Here is a 16,837-nt window from a genome sequence, read left to right as displayed (position 1 = left end):
ATGTGATGCTTCCGGTCCACAGCCCACACTTCGAATGGCAAGGGCCCAAGTTTCAACTCTTCATATGAGAACCTTGGCAATTGCCAAGTAAATCTATCATCTTTGCAGTTATATTTAAAAACACATCATACAATTTTGAAGAAAATCATCAGGTATTTTTTTGTAAATAAATATGAAGACAAGGAGTTTGTCTAGAGGTGATAATAATAGGAACAATGATTGTGATTGTGATTACAGATTACGGAGTGCTATTCCCCTGGCACACTGCTAAAGTTAGTAGTTATAATAGCAATATATATGTTTTCTATCCGTACAACTACCGAGTGAAGTAAGTATCACTCCCCATTTTACAAACTGAGGCAGACGTTAGGTAACTTAATGCCATGGAGCCAGCACAAGGCAGCCCTTTGTGACCCCAGTCCAGATCTCTCTTACTGCAAAGGCACTACACTCTAAAAAGCATGGTCAAAAGCAGAAAATAGGAAGTTGATAGAATTGCAGAATCACAGGAGTAGAAATTGTGATGTTCTGTGGAATGGAAATGGCTGAATCTTCTGGGGACAAAGATTAGCAGCTGAGCTGCACGAGGTGCCCTTTTCAAACAGCCCTGTCAAATAATGCTTTTCAGCAACGTCCGATAGATGCTCACGAGCCAAAACAGGAAGAGGACTGACTTGGCTCTGATTCTGTACTTTAATGATAGAGGAAAGCACAGGGGGAACGATTTTTTTAGTCTTTTTATGTATTTATATGTTATGATACATACATATTTATGTGTTTATAAATATGTATGAAAATATCATGAACATGGAGAATTGCTGACTCAACATAATGTGGCATTTTTAGCAAGCTTCATGTATAACCAAGGAAAAGGAACTGCATGGATGTATTCACTGATGGAACCAGATTCTAACCACCAAAAGAGCGGACCAAGTCCTCTTTTTAGTAATTATTTTCTCTTAATGCACGAAGAGTTTACTTTTTGAATTTTTCATAGCTTAGTGTAATCATAAAATGGTGATTTTTGAAAAAAGCACGCTAAAAACGATCCCTCTCCCCCCCGCCCCCGCAAAAAAAAAAAAAAGGAAAACTGGTCTGGATGCCACTCTTTTTAGATGAACAAGTCATGAGACGGGGAGTGACACTGAAAGCTCGCTCCGCTACATAGAGATACGCTGGCTTAGCTGAAGCGGGGTAGTTAATCAGAGATTTTAAATTGAGGGGTGGGTTGTTTTCCTTCACAGGGAACATACATCACAACTAAGAATAAATATCAGTACGTGGCGAACTGCTTCCTTGTCCATCCCAGTGCTAAAGAGGGCCTCACAAATTTGGCTTATTTAGCAGATACCTTTTGGGGGCTAAACACTGAATCAACAACTATATGACAAAACTGAATGCTTTCACTAAACATGACAAAATGCCTACAATTATAATGAAGTGTGATTGTGGGGTAGGAGTTGATTGTGGATACTGTGAGTCACTTGAGGCTCAGTTCATTTACATGTGATAAAAATTACAGTGTTAGTGGTGAAATGAAAATCCAAACCATTAGTCTTCTTTCTTCACTGAATAAGCCTTTGTGTAGATCCCTGAGCTAGGAAGAGTCTAACCAATGGACACAAAAACGGTACAACCCACCCTATAAGAAGTGAAATGAGCTCTCAGCAGGAAGAAGTGTGGAAATCGTCAACATCTGTAGCCTGAAAACATTGTACCACACCAACTTGGGGGTGAAATCATGAATAATGCTCTCCAGCATTACCTTGAGAGAGCTGTCACTAGTAAGTACTTACTGTACTGTATGTACAAGGATTTTTTTCCAAGTATTTTCCATGTTCATTCCACTTAACCCTTACAGTAGTACTGATGTGTCCTATTATAATCAATAATTATCTGCAGATAAGGACACTGGGACACAAAGAGATTATTAAATAACTAACCAAAGGGCATCCAGTTGATGATAGAGGCAAGATCTGGACACAGCCCAACTCCAGAAGTTGTTTAAGCACCATATTGCAGCGCAGCTCGGTGGTAGGGATGGAGGATATTGTCATTGGTGTATTTCTAAGTTTGAGTTCTAGAAATCTCACTCTTGTTACACCAAGAGTGAGATGATAAATCACTAATATGGAGTGCAGAGTCAGTTCTTTTCCAACTCAGCCTAATTTTCCAAAATTGGTAATCTCACAGCAGCAGCATCTTGACCATTAAGAAAGATGTAGGAATATCCTTTTTCTTCTAAAGTTAGGATATGTAAAATAATTAGTCTTATGTCTATGCATGAATATATCAAAATACCAAGCAAATTTTCTGTGGGTTTCTAAGATAAAGTATGAATGTTTCATCTAAGATAAAATGTAAATGTTCACATTGCAGTGGGCCATTCAGGCTTCAATTCTCTAGACTTCCTGAATATGAGTTTACTCCAGTACAGCCTCTGTGAAAGATGCTTTGGGAAAGGACATGGAGCACTGTTGAAACTTAATAATGTGTCTTAGAGCTATAAGAACTTGTATGCAAATCTTCCATATTTCTGCCTTAGGCAACTTCCAAAACTTCCCCAATTTCTGCCTTGGGAAAGTAGATATTTTTAATAATCAGAGAAATCATTCATACTCACCATCATCAATACTCAAAATTTATTGTGCATCTAATATTTTGTATTGAGGTATAGTTGATGTACAATATCATAAGCATCTATTGACAGAAAACATTGCTAAATTCCAGGAAAACCAATATATGAGAAATATATTTTTTCTCTCCTTCCCCATTAGAGTTTTACAATCCACTTGGGAAACAATATGTAAACAAAAAAGATGAAGAAATACCAGGAAATACTCAAGGATTGACAATATGATCGACGAGAGTACAAACTGAAAAAAAAAACCAGGGGTTCCTCAGCTCCCTCCCAATTGTATTTTGAAGAGAGTTCTCAGCTTGGGCAGCCCAATTTAAGAACAGTAACTTTAGAACTAAGAACAGTTTTCTCAGTCTAACCATCCATGTAAATTTAAGACCCCTGTAGATCAACCTCTTTCAGAATGTCCAGCCTTGGCTTGAATGCTCAAGAAAGCTTGACTTGATAGCAGCCTCACAGGTAAATTAAGATCTTACCTGAGTATTGGACAGACTTTCTATTTGTGAAAGCAAAACTCTCTCAGTTGCTTCTGTTCATCAATCCATCTTCTAACATTTGGGATCTTACAAAGCAGACTGACATTGTCTTCTACGTGGTACCACTTCAAATGCTAGATAATTATGATTCTGATTATAGGAATCTCCTTTAAACACTTTTGTTCTAAGAGTAGTATTCTTATGAGATTTTCTTTTTAGTTTTGTTTTTTTTTTTAACTCTCCTTCTAGTTTTCTGAACAAATTTCATTTTCCTGCTTAAATTATGGGGGCCAAAATTGAACATAATAATTTAACCAGCCAAGAGAAGACCTATCACCAGTTTGTTTTAGAAAACATGTTTTTATTAATGCATTCTAAATTTCCTTAACTATTTTGTTTACATCATACTGTTGACTAATACTGAATTTATTGTCCAGTAAATCACCTAGATATGCTCCTATTAAGCCATGTTTCTCCCATCCTAGTCTTCTGCAGTTTTTTAAAATCTAAGTTCATATATTATATTTATCCTTTTAAATTTCATCTTGTTTTATTTGGCTCATTGCTCAAACTGTAAAGATTTTTTTAAACTGAGATATAATTGACATATAACATGGTAACTTTAAGGTGTACAATGTGTTGATCGGATACATTTATATATTGCAATATGACTACCTCCGTAGTGTTAGCTGACACCTCCGTCCCATCCCATAATTATCATTTCTTTTTTGTGTGGTGAGAATATTTCATATCAAGCCTCTTAGCAACTTCAAGATATACAATACAGTAGTGTTAACTATAATCACAATGCCATGCATTAGCTCTCCAGAACTTATTCATCCTCTTACTTCAAGTTTGTACCCTTTGACCAACATCTCCCCAATTCACCTATCCCCCAGTTTCTGGTAACTATGATCCTACTCTCTGTTTTTATGAATTCAGCTTTTTTGGATTCTACATATAAGTGATATCATACAGTATTTGTCTTTCTCTGTCTGCCTTATCACATTTAACATAATGCCCTCAAGGTTCATCCATGTTGTTGAAAATGGCAAGATGTCCTTCCTTCTCATGGCTGAATAATATTCCTGTGTGTGTGTGTGTGTGTGTGTGTGTGTGTGTGTGTGTGTGTGTGAGAGAGAGAGAGACACCTTCTTTATCCATACATCTGTTGATGGACACCTAGGTTGTTTCCATATCCTGACATCTGTGAATAATGCTGCAATAAACATGGGAGTGCAAATATCTTTTTCTTTTTTTTTTAACATCTTTATTGGAGTATAATTGCTTTACAATGTGGTGTTAGTTTCTGCTGTATAACAAAGTGAATCAGATATATGTATACATGTACCCCCATATCCCCTCCCTCTTGTGTCTACCTCCCACCCTCCCTATCCCACACCTCTAAGTGGTCACAAAGCAACGAAGTGAGAGAGTGGCATTGACATATATACACTACCAAATATCTTTTGGATATCATGTTTTCATTTCCTTTGGACATACATTTGGAGGTGAGATTGCTGGATCATATGGTAGTTATATTTTTAATTTTTGAAGAACCTCCATACTGTTTTCTATAGTGGCTGAATCAATTTACATTCCTACCAATACTGCATAGTCCTTCCCTTTTCTCCATATTTTTGGACAACACGTTATCTCTCGTCCTTTTTTGATGACAGCCACTCTAACAAGTGTGAGGTGATATCTCATTATGGTTTAGATTTGCATTTCCCTGATGATCAGTGATGTTGAGCATCTTTCCATCCGTTTGGTGGACATTTATGTGTCTTTGGAAAAATGTCTCTTCAGTTCCTCTGCTCATTTTTTAATCAGATTGTTTGTCTTTTTGTTATTCAGTGGTATGAGTTCTTTGTGTATTTTGGAAATTAACTTCTTATCCGATATATGGTTTGCAAATATTTACCCCATTCTGTAGACTGACTTTTCATTTTGTCTATTTTTTTCTTTTGATGTGCAGAAGCTTTTTAGTTTGATGTAGTTCTGCATGTTGATTCTTGCTTTTGTTGCATAAAGATGGTTTTGATTATTGCAACCGATCCTGAAAAAAGGGAAGAAGCAACATGGGGTAAAATTGTACACAACTGGAAGTGAGATCAGAATTTTCTCTTCATTTCTTGGAAGATACAATTAATTCACAACAGAAGGAAAGCCCTCTCTGATCACTGTCTTGTATAAAGCTATATTGTATGTGTGTGTGCATGTGTGTGTGTGTGTGTGTGTGTGTGTGTGTGTGTAGAAAAATATATATATATAAGTACAAAAGACAATAAAAAAATACTCCTGCATCCAATACCCCAATTTAACAAATATTAGTATTTTGTTTTGCCTCAGATTTTTTGTTTTTTAAAGAAGATGTTGGGGGTAGGAGTTTATTAGTTAATTTATTTATTTTTGCTATGTTGCGTCTTCGTTTCTGTGTGAGGGCTTTCTCTAGTTGTGGCAAGTGGGGGCCACTCTTCATCGCGGTGTGCGGGCCTCTCACTATCACGGCCTCTATTGTTGCGGAGCACAGGCTCCAGACGCGCAGGCTTAGTAGTTGTGGCTCACGGGCCTAGTTGCTCCGTGGCATGTGGGATCCTCCCAGACCAGGGATCGAACCTGTGTCCCCTACATTAGCAGGCAGATTCTCAACCACTGCGCCACCAGGGAAGCTCTGCCTCAGATTTTAAAAAAAATTATCAGATAAAGTTAAAATCCTGTCTCCTCCAATCACATTCCCATCATAATTCCCCAGTATCAACCAAAGTCATGGATCTTGTTCATGAGTTTTTATCACTTTGCTGTATATATTACCCAGAAAAAATGATTTATATTTTGTATACTTATGAAAATTTTGTTAATGATACAGGCTGTATCTAATATTTTGCAGCTATTTTTTCCATTCAACATTGTTTTACAGTCTTCCCAAATTGTTTCATATAGATTTAAATTATTCATTTTAAGTGCTGTTTTATGTATCACCATACAGTGACATCACCATTTTGTATTCATTCCTGAAAAGATGAAAATATATTGTTTCTAATTTAAGGTAATAAAAATACTGTAATTAATGTCTTCATATGTATATGCATATGAATACTAATTACAGTATTTTTATTACCTTATACACTTTGAAAGTATAAACATGAAAGTGAAATTTGTTATAAGTTACGTATATTGTTAACTACATTGTTACATAGTCAATGTTACTCTTCAAAATGATTGTATGAGAACTTTTCATTACCCAAGTTCTCTCCCCAAATTGGTATTGTGTGACTTTTCACCTGTCGGAAATTTGGATATGAAATAATTTTTTTACTTGAATTACCCTAGTCACTAGTTTTGACCATCTATTCATCTAATCTGGGGTATTTGTATTTTCCTCTTCTGTAAACTGCCTGCGCATTTCCTTTTCCTATTTTCTGTTAGGTTATTTGTATTTTTAAACTGTGATGTGTTACGTATATGCTATAGATATTAGTCCTCTGTATTTTCCAGTCTGGTTCTCATTTCTTTACTTTATGTTCTTTTACTTGTTCAAAGGTTTTTGATAAATTAGCTGTATCAAAAATCATCTTTTCCCTTTTGGCTTGGTTTTGTAAGAAATCCTTTCCTGCTCTGAAGCTATTAGTGCTTTCTTCTGTATATATTTTTTCCCCAATAATTAGATTCCATTTATTTTTAAAAACATTTTAAAATTGAAGTATAGTTGATTTACAGTGGTGTGTTAGATTCTGGTGTACAGAATGATTCAGTTATACAGTGATTCAGTTATACATACACATTCAGTTATACAGTGATTCAGTTATTCATGTACATATATTATTTTTCATACTTTTTCATTATAGGTTATTACAAGATATTGAATATAGTTCCCTGTGCTATACAGCAGGACTAGTTTTTTATCTATTTTATATATAGTTTGTATATGCTAATTCCAAACTCCTAATTTACCACCCCCCTTTTCCCCTTTGGTAACCGTAAGTTTGTCTTCTATGTCTGTGAGTCTCCTTCTGTTTTGTAAACAAGTCCATTTGTATCATATTTTAAATACCACATATAAGTGATATCATATGATTTTTGTCTTTCTCTGTCTGACTTACTTCACTGAGTATGATAATCTCTAGGTTCATCCATGTTGCTGAAAATGGCATTGTTACATTCTTTTTTATGGCTGAGTAGTATTCCGTTGTACATATATACCACATCTTTATCCATTCATTTGTTGATGGACATTTAGGTTGATTCCATGTCTTAGCTATTGTAAATAGTGCTGCTATGAATATTGGGGTGCATGTATCTTTTCAAATTAGAGTTTTGTCCAGATATATGCCCAAGAGTGGGACAGCTGGATCATATGGTAACTCTATTTTTAGTTTTTTGAGGAACCTCCATACTGTTCTCCATAGTGGCTGTACCAATTACATTCTTACCAGCAGTGTAGAAGGGTTCCCTTCTCTACACACCCTCTCCAGCATATATTGTTTGTGGACTTTTTAATGATGGTCATTCTGATTGGTGTGAGGTGATACCTCACTGTAGCTTTGATGTGCATTTTTCTGATAATTAGCAATATTGAACATCATTTCATGTGCCTATTGGCCATCTGTATGTCTTCTTTGGAGAACTGCTTATTTAGGTCTTCTGCCCATTTTTCGATTGGGTTGTTTGGTTTTTTGTTGTTTAGTTGTATGAGCTGTTTGTATATTTTGGAAGTTAAGCTCTTGTTGGTCGCATCATTTGCAAATATTTTCTCCCATTCTGTAGGTTGTCTTTTCATTTTGTTTATGGTTTCCTTTGCTGTGTAAAAGCTTATAAGTTTGATTAGGTCCCGTTTGTTCATTTTTGTGTTTATTTCTATTGCCTTGGGAGACCAACCTAAGAAAACATTGCTATGATTTATGTCAGAGAATGTTTTGCCTATGTTCTCTTCCAGGAGTTTTATGGTGTCCTGTCTTCTATTTAAGTCTTTAAGCCATTTCGAGTTTATTTTTGTGTATAGTGTGAGAGTGTTTTAACTTCATTGATTTACATGCAGCTGTCCAGCTTTCCCACCACCACTTGGTGAAGAGACTGTCTTTTCTCCATTATATATTCTTGCCTTCTTTGTTGAAGATTAATTGACCTTAGGTGGGTGGCTTTATTTCTGGGCTCTCTATTCTGTTCCATTGATCCATATGTCCATTTTTGTGCCAGTGCCATACTGTTTTGATTGCTGTAGCTTTGTAGTATTGTCTGAAGTCTGGGAGGGTTATGCCTCCAGCCTTGTTCTTTTTCCTCAGGACTGCTTTGGCAATTCTAGGTCTTTTGTGATTCCATATAAATTTTAGGATTATTTGTTTTAGTTCTGTGAAAAATGTCATGGGAAATTTGAAAGGGATCACATTAAATCTGTAGATTGCTTTGGGTAGTATGACCATTTTAAGAATATTAATTCTTCCAATCCAAGATCACGGGATAGTTTTCCATTTCTTTAAATCATCTTCAGTTTCCTTTATCAAAGTTTTATAGTTCTCAGCATATAAGTCTTTCACCTACTTGGTCAGATTTATTCCTAAGTATTTTATTTTATTTTTTTTTTTGATGTGATTTTAAAAGGGATTGTTTTTTATTTTCCCTTTCTGATATTTCATTGTTAGTGTAAAGAAATGCAACAGATTTCTGTGTGTTAATCTTGTATCCTGATACCTTGCTGAATTCATTTATTAGTTCTAGTAGTTTTTGTGTGGAGTCTTTAGGGTTTTCTAAATATAGTATCATGTCATCTGCATATAATGATAATTTTACCTCTTCCCCTCCAGTCTGGATAACTTTTATTTCTTTTTCTTGTCTGACTGCTCCGCTATTCTGCTGTCAGTGCTTGTTACTCCTCTGTGGGTAATTCAGCTTATATCTTTATTTTGGAGTTCTGTGGTTCTATTTTTAAGCATATATGTGTGGACTTACTTTTATTTTATAAATCCTGCTGAGCATGTGGTATGCTCTTTCAGTGTAAGGCTTTTGTTTGTTTTTTCCTTCCAATTCTGGAAAGTTTCCAGCCAGATTCCTTGAAAATACTTCCCATTAATATTCTGTTAATACTCTCCTGATTATGAAAATCTGTTGGACACATAGGGGAGTCTCTTTCAATGTTACTGCTATGCTTGTCTCAATTCCCTTTTTTATGCTGCATCTTTTTATCTCTTTTCACTGAATTCTGGGTATAGTCCTTGACACTTATTCTCTTGGGGGTGGCTTTGGGAAGATATTATTCCATCTGAATCTTTTTAATGGCTATGTGTTTTGTTTCTATGTTTTCCATTTTTCATTCTGTCTATTCTTGTTTCATTTTTGCCTATATTTGTTCTTATAATTTCTTGTTCTCTTATATGAAGTTTTCTCCTTTATCACATTGTTTACATTAAACATATGTTTAGTACACTAATTTTGGATGATTCTATTATTTGCATTTGCTCAGGAATATAGTCATTTCATGACTGTTGAGTTGGCTTTCTGTTTTTAGTGTTAATTGGATTTTTTGCTTTCAGGCAACACACTGAGTAAGAGGTGTATTTCTCACTCTCACTCTTTATAATGCTTCTCAGTTGTCTCCACTAGTCCCCCAAGACCTTCAGTCCCAAAGGAGCTCTTTCATTGGCATCTCAGGATTTCCTCCCATCCAGGAATGGCTTTGGAGACATCCTTGGCCCAGTCACAGAACCTGTAGGCTGCTTGGCTTAGGTCAGGTTTCATTGACTCTCTATGCATCCTCTCTCTCCTGCAGCTAGGTACCATTGATGGTACAGATAGTTTTTTTAGCATCTTTTTATGAGTGGCAGAAACCCAGCCACTGATTTTATTCAGGTAAAACTCCAGTCTGAACTCTGGTCTCCCACTACTCATGGTAGAGCATTTTTTACCCCACTAGAGTTTGGAACCTTTGCACCCATACCTTTGTTCCCATACCTGAATTACAAAATGACTGTGACTTTACCCCCATTTATCTACCATTGTGGTTTTCTCATCTGTTTCTGGTCTAAAGAGATGTTTATCTTATTTTTAAGAATACAGTATATTTTAAAGTATCTATCATTGTATTCAGAACTGAAAATGTATTTTTTAAAGCATGAGCTCACAATGCCAAAAAAGCCCAAAGTACTTTATGTTTTTAACAAGTATTGTTCTCAGTCACACATATGACAATATATATATGTGTGATTTACATACATTGCGTATTTGTGAAAATATTATTCAGTAGAATTCATTCCTTTTTCTAAAAGTTCATGCTAAATTTTATATTAGTCTACTAAATAAAACTTTATTTTTTTTATCATCAACTAACTCCTAGATCAGTGTTGGTCTTATAAATCTGTAGCAACTCACTTGGCTGCATTTGTAAAGTCACAGGTAGGGCAGCCTGCACCTCAGTATTTTTCTTATCTGCCAGGATATATAAATTCCACCAAAATGATTCTCCTGGATTTGATAACTTTTTAGTCTTTCCACGGTTATCTACTAAATGAAAATAAATCTTGAGCAGTGCAGGACAGGGAGGTGATGCCTTTGCTACAGGGACACCTAACACAGAGTGAGGCGTTCTGCCCATATTATCAAGAGAAGGCCCCTGGACGGTGAGCCAGAGTACCAAAAAGGAGATTGTATGTTTTAAAAGGAGATGAGAGAGGACCAAAAACAAACTGTTCTTCACCATGTTATAGAGTTAGAAACCTTGCAGCAATGATCTGTAAAGCTCAAATAACTGTATTGTAAATAATAGCAGAGAAACGAGTTAGTCATACCACCATAACCATTTAAAGGTGTTCATAAAGGCAAGCAGGTGTAATCATTCTTGAGTACAGAAGGAAGTTAAAAATAAATTTTCACTACCAAACATAAAATAAATAGCTAGTGGGAAGCAGCCACATAGCACAGGGAGATCAGCTCGGTGCTCTGTGACCACCTAGAGGGGTGGGATAGGGAGGGTGGGAGGGAGGGAGACGCAAGAGGGAAGAGATATGGGGACATATGTATATGTATAGCTGATTCACTTTGTTATAAAGCAGAAGCTAACATACCATTGTAAAGCAATTATACTCCAATAAAGATGTAAAAAATAATAATAAAATAAATAAATAAATTTTCAAACCTTATCATATTTACCTTGCCAACTGATTCTGATTACGTGACAACACTTACCAAGATTGTATGTAGCAGATAATGGCAGAAGTTTGTTCCCAAAGTTTTTAGAATATTCGCCTTAAAAACTTTCTGGGGAATTTTCAACTTGACTGCTAAAGCTTATTCATTTTTACCTTTTCTCAAACTATCTTTTCCTGACCCCTCCATTAAATTATGCTTCCTTCAGCATAGGCGACCTACCCTTAGCATAATTTTTTCAGACCTTATGTTTTCTCTCTTCTTTCAGCCAATTGGGCACTGCAGTAGCTGAAATGCGGAAAAGACAGCAGTCACAGAATGAAGAAACACCTGCTGTGTCTCAAGCACCTGGAAGCCAGAGGCCCAACAATACGTGTTGCTTTTGTTGGTGCTGCTGTTGCAGCTGCTCCTGGTATGTCTTCTTATCTGTGTGACACCACGCCTGAGCTGGGTCATAACTGGCGTGAACATGCACGTTAGCTCTTGGGACCATAGAAACTTCTCAATCTGTCTTTTTTTCTTCCTTTACAAGTAGGAATTACTGGAAATGATCGTTGGTTTAATGCACACATTTCCATAAGCAAAATATAATATTTCCTCAGAATCTACACTGAAATTGGTAGTAAGGTAAAGAATGAAAAGTTGTTTCATATCATGGTTTTCTCCACCCGTGCTTCTTAAAGGTATGGGTAAAAAATAAGATTATGGCTATATATTTACTGAACAGTAAACAACATTCTCCCATGTTACAGAAGGTGCAAGAACACTAAGATAATCTCTAGTAGTATTGTATGTAGTATTCAGGGTGGTGTTTTAGTTCTCTGCTACTCCATGTGGTGTTGGTTGTTCTGTCACAGAGCTGGGTGGCAACTTCAGCCATAGACTCCTGAAAAGGACAGAAAAAGAAGTGCCGCAGACTCATGTCCACAGATCTAAAAGGCCAGGCGCTATGATGGGTACGAAGGCCAAGTCAGTTCATTAAAAACTCTGAACTTAGAGCCAGAGAACCTGCTTTCCATTGCGGTTTTGTCACTTACAGGCTCTGGGACATCAGACAAAGTTGTAATCTCTGTTTTTTGGTTTTCTTACCGGCAAAGTGATGAAGAGTCAGACAACTTGGTTTTCAAGGGTCCCATCTCGTACTAAATGTCCATGGTTCAGGCACCTTAGAAAACCTGCTTTAGTTCCAAATTCCCAAAGTCTTCAAATAAGAAAATCAGTGAGACCCCGAGTCTTGAGATTTACAAAGATGAGATTCCTCAGAGGGGAGCGGGGGGATGCTAGACTTGATGGAATTTCCATGGAACCACACGTTTCAGGGTGTAAGATCCAATTCACAGGTGGATCTTTTGGGTTAGCAGTGGTCTCCTGGATCTCCATGACCTATTTCAAAACCCTAAAGAAAGGCCCAGATGCTTGAGTCATCTTCTCACACATGATCTCTACAGTTTCTCAATGTCCATATTATGATGGTTGGTGTTATGATACGTTGGCATAATGTTCTATCACAGTGGCCAAAAGAGAAGATGAAATATGTAATGCTCCAGTGGCAGCCTTGGTGTTGAACGAGCTCTGAGCTCTCTAGGAAACTTCATTTCCAGAAAAACCATCCGATATTGTAGCAATCTGGAATGTTTAAAGTAGTTTTTATAAATATCAAAATTGCTTCCCAGATGATGGTTCTTTTGGGGGGAAAGTCATGTACGATTCCTTTTTCTTTCATTCTTAAGCCTCAAATTCAGCATTTCAGACGGAGGCAACAGAGTCCCAGAGGAGAGAACTATTTCAATGCAACTGTGTAATGTTTTTCTCTCTCATTCCTCAAGAGATCAGCTAGCTCTGGTCTTAATCCGTGAAATATGGGGTAGTGACTTAATAGGGTGGTTCTGAAGTCAGACTGCCTGTGTTCAGACTCTTCGTCTGTCACTATTTGTTTGACCTTCAGCAAGTTGCTTAGGTCTTCAGATTCCTCATCTATCAAACGACAGTAATGAGAACCCCTACCTCATAAGATTGCTTTAAACATTAAATGAAGTAAAACACATACAAGCTGAGAACAGTGCCTGACCCATAGTATGCATTTAATAAGAGTTAGTTACTGGGCTATGGAACACTTCATATTGGGAAAATAAAATCTCTTTAAAGAAGATCTGGCTTCAAATCACGTATATTTTTTTTAAAAGATCAGCTTGTAGATACAATACAAAAAATTATCTTGGAAAGGAAAGCTATTTTATTTTAAAATTCATATGAAACATCGCAAATATATTGTTACATCGTGTTGAGGATTATATTTCTATTTCTCACTTGCTCTACGCCATGGTCCAGTAATTAGTATATGATTTTGTTTGCCTGCAAAAAATTATTTCTGAATTGCTTCAGGATTAAAACACCAAACACTGAAGTTTTTTTGTGCAATATTTGCTGTCAAACAGATGTGTAGTGAGATTTGCTTTTATCTGTCCTACAGATATTTGCAAGACTTGCTTTTATTAATTCTTAAAGTGCACATTAAATAACAAAATAGTCAACGTGAGCTCGTGAGCATCAGACTGTCACAGAACACAGACTATGGATGGAGAACAAAACAGCTTTTGGAAGCTGCATTAACTCCACATGTCTAGGGTGACAGGTATTTGGACCCTAAACACGTGGTGCCTTGGATGCATGTTCTATTAGTTCTAGATGAGAGAGTATCGTTAAGAACTATGTTTGCTAATAATGAGTCATGAACACTCAAGTCCAGGCCACAAAATGCAGAGTCTGTAAACGTATGCCTTCTTTACATGATAAATGATAGGTAAGGTAATTTCTAATGTAAGCAACTATTTTTTAAAAAAAGAATGAAAGTTAAATTGCATTTTAATTGTAACTCTTGTTATCTCAGTATAAATGGAGATGTCCTTTACATGTGCATTTTTAGAGTATCATAATTTTTGCATTTCGAGTTTAGGGGAAAAAAATTGTAATGTCTTATTAGAGTGGAAAAAAAAAAAAAAGAAAGAAAGCAATGTTCTTCAAATTTTCCAGGCTAGGGGAAAGGAGTATAACAAAAAGAAACACTAAAAAAATGTAATTTAGGGACAAAAAGTTAGAAATAAAAGTATGAAGTAACTGTCATTCGTAAATAGGAATAGTTGCCATGTAGCTGATTTTACCTCCTTTTAAGGAAATAGAGTGCTAAGAAAATAAATTTCTATATCTAGTAATAAATATAAATACCTCACTCAAGCCTCACATTATGGGTTTTTAAAACTACTTAGTATTTTCCTCAAATTTGCATTTCTCATTCATATTTCATCATCAGCTCCTCTCTCGTGTTTAAATTTATTCCTGCCTTTATAAAATTACCACTATGCTTTATTTTGGGTGGTGATACAGAGCATAAATATATAACTGCTGAATAGTTCCACGGTTTCCTTCAAAAATCTCAAAATTTAGGATTACTTCACGATGTCTTCTGTCCCTGTCAAGGAACCACTGCCTTCCCCAAATCCATCTATCTCCCTTTTCTCCCCAGAGCCCTCCATTTCAAGAAGAGAAAGCAAAGCAATGAGGTTTAGACCGTTTAACCTGTGTTACACAAATAAGTCACGGATGCCTGAGTCTCGGCCATCGAGCAGACAGTCTGTAAACTTGCAAGCCCTTCTACACATGGGACAAAGCTGTTCCCAACCAGGAGAGCTTTGTCAAGATCACGTGTCTAGAGATTCAGAATTGTCAGAACAATGTTCCCCTTATATCAGGATTCAAAGAGAATGACCTGCCTCTTCAGGTCGTTAACCCTCTTCCCTTTTCTTTATGAGAAAGAAACCTTTTAAAGATGTGGGATCCTTGCAAAACTGCCCACAGTGTGAATCCACCAGGTAGTTCAGACACCTGTGAAAGTGTGTCGGAAACCAGAAATTGCGTTGTGCTCGCAAAACAAGGAGCCACAAAAAAGGAGGTAGAAAGGGAGAGCTTCCAAAATGCATTGCGAGCTTAAACCTAATTTCCAAATTGTCCCATGAACCCTCTTCTCTTAACATCAGAGGTTAAACTAAAATAACCCAGAGTATTTTTTTTCAAGGAAATCTCTAGGTGCTAATCCACTTCTGCTTTAATTCCTCATTGCTCCCGGGGGTGTCCTAGCAAGCAAAACAGATTGCTATGTTTACTTATAAAAAATGAGAACTCAACAGACTTCAGATACCATGCCTCCAAAACGTTCCATTGGCTTCTCATGCTACTGCATGGTGGTGAGGGGATCACCGAGGTGGGGCCGCCTCTGGCTCCCCACCTGCAGTTTCCGAGGGAATGGTTCTCTCTTTCGCTACTTTACTTACTAGATTAGCGTATAATCTAATTGTCTGGAAGAAAAAAAAATGTCCTCACTTAAAAACTAACATTCAGAAAACTCTGTGTCTCATTTTACAGATAAGGCAACTGAAGACTTGCCTACTGTCACTAAGCTCATTAACGACAGAAGTGGGACTAAACTGCAAGTCTCTTAATATCCCAGTCCATTGTTTTGTCCATTTTAAGAGAACACTTCCAAACTTTTCATTTCCAGGCTGGATATGAACTGTTTCCAAAGCTTTTTACTTTGCAAACTCTTCAGGAATTAAATTAAGTAACACTTTTCAAATGGAATTCACAATCCCATGCACTACTATGTATTGCCTACAAGACTTGGTCCACTGCATCAGACAGTCTCCATTCTTCTCGGGAGAAATTGGTCAGAACATTAGTACATTAAATAGTCCTGTGAAAGCTAAAATTATCTCCCTTTTGACACGTTAGTTTCCAGACCCCAGAACAGATCTAAGTAAATTTTAAGCACTTCATAAACATACTTTTGGTTGCCCCTCCCTCCATTTTCAACAAGTACCACAGCCTCTATAATTCAAAACAGTGCAAAAATAATGTCCTATTTTATCCTCTGACACTGTCACACTTTAGCTCTTTGCTAGTGGAAACACTAAAACACATGCTTTAAAAGCCAAAGGATATTTTTTGAAAGGAAAAACAAAATCAGCGTCTGCTCCATGGTAAAGAAACCACCCCCTGGAAATAAATCTGCTCACACATTCAAGTTGAATCATTTCATCTAAGGCACCAGTGAAGAAGCAGTCTTTTCTCTAGCTGTCACCCTCAGAGACCTGATTCATCTCACATGGGAGCACATCTTTATCTGCGTAGGATTTCCAAAGGACGTGTAACCAGACCATCAAAAATATCACTTACAAAGAATTCTAGTTCTGAAAACTCTATCTCACCATGTAATAGGTAAAATTTTTCAGTAGTTTCTATAACTTACACAATCTTTTAAATGCGCACAATCAGAAGACATGTACCAAAATGAACCCAGGTTTCCCAGGCCACATACACAAAACCAAAAAGTGGACGTTGGCACATGGACCATCTCTGTGTCATGCACTTGTTTATTCACTCCTTTACAGCTGATTGAATGCTAATTATTGCCTGGTACTGCTGATGTCATTAGCTTTCACCAGATTCTCCCTGCCTCTACATTGACAGGGAACAAATGCTCAATAAGCAACTGAACATGGACATGAACATTTGGTTTACTCCCCAGGTCACC

At 36.7% G+C, this 16,837-nt stretch overlaps 1 protein-coding gene and 1 long non-coding RNA gene across 5 annotated transcripts in view; one reads left to right on the top strand and one right to left on the bottom strand.

Annotated features, from left to right (window-relative positions):
• Positions 1-16,837, bottom strand: part of LOC136792388 (uncharacterized) — a 516,901-nt gene that overhangs the window by 444,624 nt on the left and 55,440 nt on the right. The gene's annotated exons all lie outside the window — the stretch shown is intronic.
• The window catches only part of RGS17 (regulator of G protein signaling 17), a 107,070-nt gene that overhangs the window by 57,233 nt on the left and 33,000 nt on the right, over positions 1-16,837 (top strand). For both annotated transcript variants that reach the window (XM_059083102.2, XM_059083101.2), the window contains exon 2: positions 11,522-11,665. In XM_059083102.2, coding sequence (XP_058939085.1) covers positions 11,547-11,665 — 119 coding nt within the window. In that variant the 5' untranslated portion in view covers positions 11,522-11,546. The remainder of the gene's footprint in view (positions 1-11,521; positions 11,666-16,837) is intronic.

This window comes from Kogia breviceps, chromosome 13 (genome assembly GCF_026419965.1).
Source record: "Kogia breviceps isolate mKogBre1 chromosome 13, mKogBre1 haplotype 1, whole genome shotgun sequence".
Classification (NCBI taxonomy): Eukaryota; Metazoa; Chordata; class Mammalia; order Artiodactyla; family Physeteridae; genus Kogia; species Kogia breviceps.
This window is presented reverse-complemented; position numbering and strand designations above follow the sequence as displayed.